This window comes from Mytilus edulis, chromosome 6 (assembly GCF_963676685.1).
Source record: "Mytilus edulis chromosome 6, xbMytEdul2.2, whole genome shotgun sequence".
Classification (NCBI taxonomy): Eukaryota; Metazoa; Mollusca; class Bivalvia; order Mytilida; family Mytilidae; genus Mytilus; species Mytilus edulis.
This window is the reverse complement of record NC_092349.1, coordinates 79,443,186-79,453,622: the sequence shown is the minus strand read 5'-3', so window position 1 is coordinate 79,453,622 and position 10,437 is coordinate 79,443,186. Positions and strand designations below refer to the sequence as shown.

Below are 10,437 nucleotides of genomic sequence, written 5' to 3'. Positions count from 1 at the left end.
CTGGTTTTTTTTCTGTATTACAATAAGATGTGGTATGATTGCCAATAAGACAACTATCTACCAAAATTTAAACGAAGTACATGTAAGGCAATCATACCTCCTTTAACATTGATACAAACTCAACCGGTCGGCTATAAATGTCCCAAAATGACAAACATAATTTCGTTCCTCTATTTAACATGTCCTTTTGCGCTATAAGTTAGCAATGCATCCCTGGTTCGGAAATGATTGAAATCATGAAAAGCCCTTCTGACGCACTAAATGTATTGTGTCATTTCCTTTTATTCCTTAATTCAACACACATAAACACAATATACAATAAGCAAGGAACCTGGAATTTGATGCAACTGTCATACAAGTGAGAGGTTTAGCGCTATAAAACCAGGTCCAATTCAACATTTTCTACATTTGAAAATGCCTGTTCCAAGTCAGAAATATGACAGTTGTTGTCCTTTCGTTTGATGTTTTACTCATTTGATTTTGCCATTTGATTAGGGAATTTCCCTTTTGAATTTTTGCGATTTAACATTATATCTGTTATTTAAATTTTCCGGTCATTGATGAATGGATGATCATTACCGCTTTAACTATTTGGTATGAAGAAGAAAAGCAGTATAAAATATTCAACGTAACCTATATAGTTCTCAATAGGCTTTATTTAAAACATATTTTATAAAAAAAAATTATTAATATCATAATTGTTGAAAGCACTTAACAAGTTCACAATGTTATGTTCGTCTTCGAAAACTGATACCTGTACTTGTCTAATCTAAATCTTGTAAATGAAGCCTTTCAAATTGGTTATCAGCAATTGCCAAAGGCTAAGGACTTCATGAAATGCATCCATTTTCACAATCACACTTTTGAATTCATTATTACAATAAATAATACCAATTATACACGACTTATCAATGAATCTTAACACTTTCCTTTATCTACAACACATAAAACAATTATAACACGTTTAGCTGCACCTTGAAATATGAAATAATACTTGCTGGTCATGAATAGGACATATTTACAGATGACTTCACATAATGAAATGGTACTCTCAAAAAACTGATTGTGAAAGACCTTCATGGTAGTCATATCATATTAGAAAATTGATTTAATACAATAAATACAAAATACAATTCTGCTTAGATACTGATAAAATTCATTGATAGGACCTTCTTACGCTAAAATGCACTATCTTGATTCATAGTAATGGATGGTGTTTCCTGACTTTGATATCTTCTGTTTAATCAACAATCATAAGCAGTACATTAGTATTTAATTGGTGGACAAATCATGTTTTTATCAATGTACGTATCTCTAGTTCTCTTGTTAATAAAGAGTTAAACCGGTTGGTCCGGGGTCATTTCACAGAATGACATCATTGAACTGCCAAATGTTACTGTGTCGTGATAACACAAGCATCAGTACAGTACACTTGAAACGTATTGCAAATGTTCACAATCATGATGATAAACAAATATTGACTAGACGTCTATCATTGTTGATGTTTCTTTTTCATGATGATATTTTTCTGAAGGAGTCAGTAATTGCACTTGATTGACAATTGTACTGTCCATTTGTTTCTTCTTTCCGTTGGTCCAGCATCGTAAATCAAACTGGTCCTTACGTCCTTTCAAAAAGAAAAAGTTGAAATTATATTGTGAGTGTTGATCATGTTTATGTTAAGATAAAACTTTATACCTGTCAAGTCCAAACATTTTAGACTTTCAACTATATGTTAAAAACAAAACTATTTGGTACGAAATATTTTTAAAACTACTAATAAATTGAACAATACAATACGATTGAGTAATCGAATTCTACGTTCATCTTTTGATCGTTTGAAACGTATCAACGTAGGCTGCTTATTTCTATTCATCTCAACTGATTTAAAGAGCTATTAAAACAATGAATATAGTTTGTATTAATCCAAGCAGCCGTAAATTTGATTCTGCGTATGCTGGCCTTTTTAACGTTTATATTCAAGCGTTACTGTTGACATGGTTGAGTCTTTGGTTAACAAAACGAGCATTTGGCGTAAAAAAAATTCATTCAGGTGATTATATATATATGATAAGTTTTCTTTGCCGTCAGGATCACTATCCCTTTGGTCAGCACTTCTGTTTTGACATGAATAATAATGATATAGCATCCTTATATATAAACCGTTTGGAATAATAACCAAGGAATACACATGAAGATAAAAGAGGGACGAAAGATACCAGAGGGACAGTCAAACTCATAAATCGGAAATAAACTCATTACGCCATGGCTAAAAATGAAAAAGACAAACAGACAAACAATAGTACACATGACACAACATAGAAAACTAAAGAATAAAGGACACGAACCCCACCCTATCGGTATTTGACAAAAAATTCTCTACAATGTTATACTGTATTTAATCGTTGCTACTTTTTGTTATTCTGATAAAGTTTTGTGTAGAATTATCACCCGTCCGGCACACAAAATATTACGCTGGTGTCTATGGGGAGTAAATTTACATTGTATTTGACTAAACGAAGTGTCATAAGACAACAACAATCAAAACCAAGGAGTAAACAAAGACTCACAAAACCAAAGGACATCTACATAAACAGTTATAAATAATGAATAAGAAACAACAAGAACTCCACTAAAACCCGGGAGTTAAATTAGGTGCCCCGGAAGGGTAAGCATTTACTGCACCGTATACGGCACCCGTCGTGTTATTTCTTCTTTTAGTTCGGTATATTATTATGACTGAGTAAGAATATCAGATATGATTTCTGACACACTTTTGTCACAGTGGCCAATCAGCTGATGATGGCGTCCGTAAAATTTCTTGAGTAATGACCTCAATTTGTTTGATTCATAGCCCTGTCTTAGCAACTTTTGAGAAAGCAGTATTCCTCGTTCATCAAAATCAACGTACTTAGCTTTTGGTGCCGCTGGGATGTTGCTACACAGAAATGGAAAGTTGACTATAGGAAAATTAAAATCATCACGATTGTCATCAATTTTGGTATTCAACCTACAATCAGTGGTCATTTCGAGAAAAAGGTCTAAATATGAAGCAGATTTATCTGTGTCTATAATATCTTTAATTTCAAGTTCACTTTGATATATAAGATGTAAGTGATCACTAAATCTATTATGTGTCTCATTAAATAGAATATTAAACTTACTTTTAGTCAACCATATGCAAATCGACAATATTATAACACATCCTGAAAATCCGATGGCTAGTGAAGTCATTATCAGCATGCTTGCTTCCTCTTCTATAAATTAAAAACAATCATAAGATTAATGAAAAGAGACACATTTTCAAAAGCCATTAAGAATGAGAATATATTTAAATACACATTAAAAAGCCCTGTTTAATGTTACGTTCACATTGTCTTTGTCTTCTCCAATGTTACATGATAGTCAACTGGAGAAAACGCCGTGTTAAATTTTTGACTTATTACATGCAAGGTACTAACTATGAAAGTTAAATAAAATATTAGATACAAGTTTACTGCACAACTTTACAGTGTTTGCATTGACATTTTTTACTACTGTACAATGCAAGACGAAACAGAAGTAACAGCAATTCAGACCAAAAAAAAGTATAAACTTACTTAGACACATGTCTATGTCTTCGTCAAAAATTGTAACATTACGATACACAAGTGTGCACAGTATTTGCAGTCTCCCTTCACATCCGATATCGTCAACAGGAAAATTATAAATCACTCTGACATCGTTATGATATGTGTACCACCTCATCACAGTAACAGTTGTCTCATTGATAAACTGACCCTGCAAAAAAGAGGAATGGTCTGTTTTGAGTACCTTACTTAATTATTGATTTAATGTAAATTTTTATATCTCACTACCTCAAACATAACATAATATTACTTCATTAAAATGAATGGAAAATGTACCATTCGGTACTGTATTTGTTTCTACATTATTTTTATGCTGAATGTAAAAAGTGTTTCGGTATGTAATTGAATTAATTAGTAATATTAAGTAATTTGCCTTCTCACCTTAAATAGTGCTGAACAATGCGGAACAGGATTCACCTTATCAAGCATGATTTCTATTTTCAAGTTGCCATTGTTGATATTTTTTCCATTTGTTATTGTTGTTTGATTAGCTGGTAGAGCTATAATGGAAATTAACAAAATATTAACATAGAACAATATGTCAATTATAATATATCACATTCGATAATAAAATTATTCAAACAATGCTAATTGCTCATTCAATTAATAAATATCTTTGACGTCAATATCATATGGGTTAACAAATCGCGCTAAAAAAATCTTTTATTTGTCTTTTTCAAATGTATGAAATTCAAATAAATCTTTAAATTATGGAATTGCCACATTTTTAAAGACATTTTGTCTATGTCTGAATGTTTGATTGGATATACAGTGGTTGCAGGGTTTCCCCTGGGTCAATTATTTTTTTCGCCACCTCTTTCGCCAAAACAATATATTTTTCGCCACTTTATTATTTTTTTCGCCAAGTAACATAAATATATTTTTCCTGTTGTGCCCTTTTGTACTAAGTAGTAATTTTTACAACAAAACAAAAGCTTTTATCACATGAAATTGATCCCTCATTTCATGTGTAGTCATTACATTGAAGGGTTACTCTCATTCGAGGGGTTGTTCCCAGCCTTTTGGATAGATTTTTTCATAACGACAGTTTTCTTTTCTTGACCATCGTAAATTCAAAAGTTGAGACGTACAACTATGCTTGAAACACGTGCATGTGTCACTCAAACGCCTTTATTAAAGTCAAAGGATAAAAGAATTAAAGTTTTAAATCGGAGATTTTTCTTGCTTTTGAACAATTTTCGTCACAACAACAGCTTTCTTTTCAAAACTATCTTTAAAGGGACTTGCTTCAAACACGTGCGTCGCAAAGATGTAAATAAATTCTGTATGTGACATTTATAGCGGAAGCCATTTGACCATATCATTTTGTGAAACAATTCAATCAACACCTTTATTAATTAGTCCTTTGTTGCCGATAGCTATAAAATGCAATCAGCTGATTATTGATTTTCTGTGTAAATCTTAATGAGGTCAAGGTGAATTCCGAGTATTGTCTGATCGGGTAAAGTCCGAGAAACTCGAAAAAAAGTAAATAAACAAGATGGAGGAAAATAAATCGGTTTATATATTTCTTTCGCCAAATTCTTTCGCAAATGACGAATTTTTATCGCCACTATTATTATTTTTTCGCAAATTGCGAAAATGGCGACCGCCAGCGGAAACCCTGAGTGGTTGTCATTTTTCGTATTTCCGGTCTCTTTTGTTACTAAATGTAAACAAAATGTAGGATGATATACAACTCAATTAAACTTTTTATGCATGTTTTAAAACTTACAAGTACTTACACATAACATGGTTTGGTTCGACAGATAGTTTCTTAGTGAAATCAGAAAATCCACAGGAACACGTGTATTGACAATCCAAATCTGATTCACTTAAATTGTGAATCAATAACCCAAAATCTTGACTGTTATTTCGTGTTAACATTTCATACTTAAATGGATTTAGGCATTTATTATCCATACAAAGCAAATCGTATTGTTGGCCTCCTGTCCACTGTCGAAGATCTGTTTGTTGTTTTGAAAAATTGTTTTCCTTTTTCTCACCCATGTAGCACCACAAAATAACGTCTTTTCCAAAGCTAACGGGCAAGGTTGTTAGATTCCACGAAGCTGAAAGCAAATTAAATTTGATAAAAGATATCTTTATTATAATTATGGACAAGTCTTTGATTGCATTTTTTAGACTAATAAAAGTGGCAACATTCGGAAAAACAGCTTTTCCAAAGTATGTGATACATTTGTACTATATTTTTAAATTAAGAGGATAAGTGTATCGTTTAATATCATTATACACATTTGTTACTATGATAAAATATATGAGTGTTCATAAAAATCATTGTACAAGAGGTACAATTTTTTCTGGTGATAACTTAAAACATACCTTATTTACTTGGTATAGAAAATTATTTAAATACATTTTGTAGGAAATTGCATAAACGTTGGTTGGTGACGTAGAGCATGTAGAGGGAAAATGAAGGTGTACCATGTACAAAAAGTCATGTAGTAATATCACCATGTGTAATGCGATAAAAAATTAGTTCAGAATTTATGTGATTTTATTTTCTTCTTACCTGACGTAGATACTTTATCCACAGCGAATACCATCATAAAAATGTAAACAAACATTCTATTCATATTGGATGGTCTATAAAAAAAATCTAAAATGAACGAAAAATGTCGTTGATTGATAAATGAATGATATTTTCAATAAAATTGTGATAAAAAAAGATTTGCATTGTCTTTTTTGTATTTAAAAATGTTTAACAGTACAAGTAATACTCGATTGTTGTATCAAAATTGACACATAATAAGAATGTGTCATTAGTACAAGGATGCCCCATCCCCGCTATCATTTTGTACGTTCAGTGGACTGTGAAAATGAGATAAAAACTCTAATTTGGCATACAAATTAGAAAGATCATATCATAGGGAACATGTGTACAAAGTTTCAAGTTGATTGGACTTCAACTTCTTAAAAAAATACCTCGACCAAGAACTTTAACCTGATGCGGGACAGACGGACAAACGAACAAACAGACGGACACACGGACAAACGGACACACAGACCAGAAAATATAATGTCCATAAATGGGGCATAAAAAGAACACAAAATATCTTATTTTGATACCATGTTTACGATTTAAATACATTCATGTTGTTGGTTTTTAGGTGTGGGCATACCCGTATACCTTTTACGTTAAGTCAGTGAACTATATTGCAAACAAAAAGGTGAGAAATATTGTCACTTGTTTGCTATCAAAGTAAATGCTGATCAGTAGGCCAAACTTAAACTTTAAATATATCGATTTTAAAGTTCGCTCTGTTAATTTAAAGGGCACCAGTAATAAATGTATTACATTCTTTTTTCAAAGTATATCAATTGCGTTTTGATCAATAATTAACCAGCTGAAACATTTAAATAATACCGTAACCGCACAACTCACCCGGCGATAATTCAACAAAATAACCACAAATAAACAATATATATTTACTAATTGTGGTTTGTCAAATTATCAAATTATTCACTTCGCTGAAATTTACAAATAAAATGTACAACATCTGTTTTAAGACGATCAGCACCAATCGTGATGATTGAATGATAAGCGCATTAATTTATTATTTTACTGAGCCGTTAAAAAATACCCTGTTTTGTATGTTTCTTTGCTATTGTTTTTCATACTGGCAATGAACTTTTACAAATCATTCGCGTAAATATTCAACATAACAAAAGCGTCTTCAAGGGAGTTCAATTACTTCAATAGTGCACTAAATGTACCCTATTTGAATTTCAAAACAATAACAAACTCACATAGAAAAGCAAAATATTAAAAAAAATCATCGTTTTGATAGATGACAAAAACATGAATGTTCCCTGGAATTTTCTCCAAAGTTCTGTCTCAAATTCTATATGTTTTAGATTTTGAAATAAGGGGGAAACATTTGTATAATTTCAATGTTTTCTTTATACTTGGGTTTGCATCGTGAAATCTTATTTCAGTTAGTTCAAAGCTTACCTGCAATATTGTATGTTCTGCATCAAATGTGGACTGAACTCTTACTAAATGTAGCTATCAATGCAGTGCCGACGAATAGTATGTAACGATGATTTCTGTTTTTTGTCTGCACTATACTATCTAAACTAAACGGGGATAAAATATAATCTTAATACTTTATATCATAAATTTCTATTTTTATACAACGACGAATGTTCGTACCCGGGACTTCCCAATATCTATGTTATCTTGTTCAAGTGCAGTAAAAATTGGTATATAGGTCTTTAAAGATTCAAATTAAATGTTGAACCTATTTAACTTACTACTGAACTGTTAAAACACATGGTCGGGGAGAATGTCAATACAAGTATATGCAAATCTTGAGACTAAAGAAAATATCTGTATCACAATAATTTGGTAACATTTGTCCTTCCCCTAAACATTGCCACTTTTTTTTCTTTAAAAAAAGTCATTTTTTCCCATTCAGATCTCAAACCTCAATCCATAGTCCTCTTTATAAACAAAGTAGATTAATGGAACTACCAGTTTGAGTACAAATAGAATAATGACCCCAAACGTGTATGTAATTTTTTTGGGCATTTAGGAGATTTTGAAGTATTAAAACAACACTAACTTTAAATCAAATGGTTGTATGCATAACTCTTACAAATGCTTGATTTTACTTTTGTGTAACCAAATATTACAAAAAACAATACTACTGGTCTGGATATTCTATTATCTTGTTCACGATTAAAATATGATTGAAAATTTCGGGTATAGTCACACCCGTATATTTGTTACTTTAGGGCAGCGTATTGTGTTAAAAATCAAAAATGTAAACAAAACAAAGCACTATCTTGTCACGTTGTTTAGTCATAAGAGTAAAGACTAAGATTTTATATTAATATTGGATGTAAATGATACCACAATTTCTTTTTTTATATTAATAAAAAATCTTAACTTAAATTTTAAATCATATTACGACTCTAACATTTCTATCGATTATTATTAAAGGTACCAAAACTATTAATTTTACCTATTGTACAGTTAGTTTTTTTTAAATATTTCAATTACGTTTTGATCATAAATTAACCTGACAATATGTTTAAATGATATTGTAACCGCAACCTTAACCAGGCGCTAAGTAAACCAAATACCCATAGTTGAACAAACTTATAATTCCAAGAACTTTTTAAAGTTTGCGGTTTGTCAAGTTATAAAATTTACAAATAACAAAGTCCGAATAGTAAAATCAGAACATCGGAACTTATCTAAGTTGCCAATTATTATAAATCTCAACCTCTTAATATTAATCTGCTTTGTTGACGTAACGATCACGGAAGTGTTTTAATAATGGATTAGCAAATCGATAACAAAGTAAAAAGAAATCAATGCATGTTCCTTGTGTAATCTGACTAGTATAATAAAAGTAAAACTACAAAAATACCGAACTCCAAGGAAAAGTCGAACCAGAAAGTCCTATAAATGAATTCGTGGAAAATATATTGAAACTATATCGGGAAAAATAGCTTCATGTTATAGAGCTACTTTTATATGCATCATTATTTCATAATAAGTTTAAAAGTAAGTTTATAGCATACCTTTGAAATTATATTTTCTGCACATATTGTTCGATCAACTCTAATGAACTTTACCCTTTCGAAAAACAGTTTATATCAATAGTGCTGCCCTCGTATACCTTCAATATTCTATTTAAAATAATTGAGGATACAAAAGTTTTGCTAATATAAGATATAAAAAGATCGTTCTATTTTTATTAAATCAAAAACGATCGGGGTTTCACCATATCTTTATCAACCTAAATTAAGCTTTGAATCATTCATATGCTAACTTGTACAATACAATATAATATAGAGGTATTTAAAAATTTAAGTGTTACATGTATACCTGTTTCAATAATAAACGAACTGTTAAAATTATGGTCTTGCCAAAGTCAAAACAATAGTCTGCAACTTTTTTAGACTTGATAAACATTTTTTTTAGCAAAACAGAGTGATTATGTTCTGACCTATGTGCTGTCCTCAAAAGTAAAGGATCTTGATGTAACTCTTACATTATCAGTCTATTATGATTACCGAACAAAAACAACCCTATATCATAATGATCTTTAACCTTTTTAAACAATACAAATCACATTCATATTTGACCTAATTTCTGGTAACACCCGAGTTTTTAGTATTGTAACCTTGAACCTATCTGTGTAACAAATAAAAAAAATAATCAATATCTTGTCTTTGACTTTAATATATAGTTTAGTATTACCTATAACCGTAGATGTGTTCAAATTATTCTGACTACCAACTCATTGTTTAATAAGTTAGTACGAGAGCTTTACATGTTTATTTTGTACTGTAAGATATTTATGGAGTTTGATTTTTATTTGGATGTTAGATCTTAAATATATGGTTTAGAAAATGTGGTACGAGTGTTAGAAATAGCAACATAACCTATTAATATTTAATTATATTGCTTAAATAAAAAATCATTCTTGTAACTTGTACAACTGTTTTCATTGTCGACTATAAGCCACAAATTTCGCATCATTTTATTGGCGATAATATTCACCCAATATCAATAATTAACTGAACATCTTTCCAGAAGCTTTTCAAATAAAAACTATTACAGTTGTGGTTGATATATTAATTGAAGGAGCACGATAGTAGAGAAACGACTGTAAACTATTAATACAATCTCTATTGAAAGGTTGTCTATCAGGTATGACATAGAATGCATTCAGAATTTTAATCGGAAGTATTTCCTTTTTCTATGGATTTAGACGGAGATAAAAATGGATTTCCGGTTAAGAAAGTTTTATTACAGACGTCAGAATAA

General features: G+C 30.7%; 1 protein-coding gene across 1 annotated transcript; it reads right to left on the bottom strand.

Moving 5' to 3' along the window:
• Nucleotides 1-638: 638 nt before the first annotated feature.
• On the bottom strand, nucleotides 639-7,730 carry LOC139528556 (uncharacterized). The gene is made up of 7 exons (XM_071324587.1): nucleotides 7,606-7,730; nucleotides 6,163-6,249; nucleotides 5,375-5,701; nucleotides 4,011-4,129; nucleotides 3,600-3,780; nucleotides 3,165-3,257; nucleotides 639-1,627 (listed from the first exon to the last, which is right to left on the bottom strand). The coding sequence occupies exons 2-7, from the start codon at nucleotides 6,224-6,226 to the stop codon at nucleotides 1,482-1,484; spliced, it is 930 nt and encodes a 309-aa protein (XP_071180688.1). The 5' UTR covers nucleotides 6,227-6,249; nucleotides 7,606-7,730; the 3' UTR covers nucleotides 639-1,481.
• Between the last annotated feature and the right edge of the window lie 2,707 nt (nucleotides 7,731-10,437).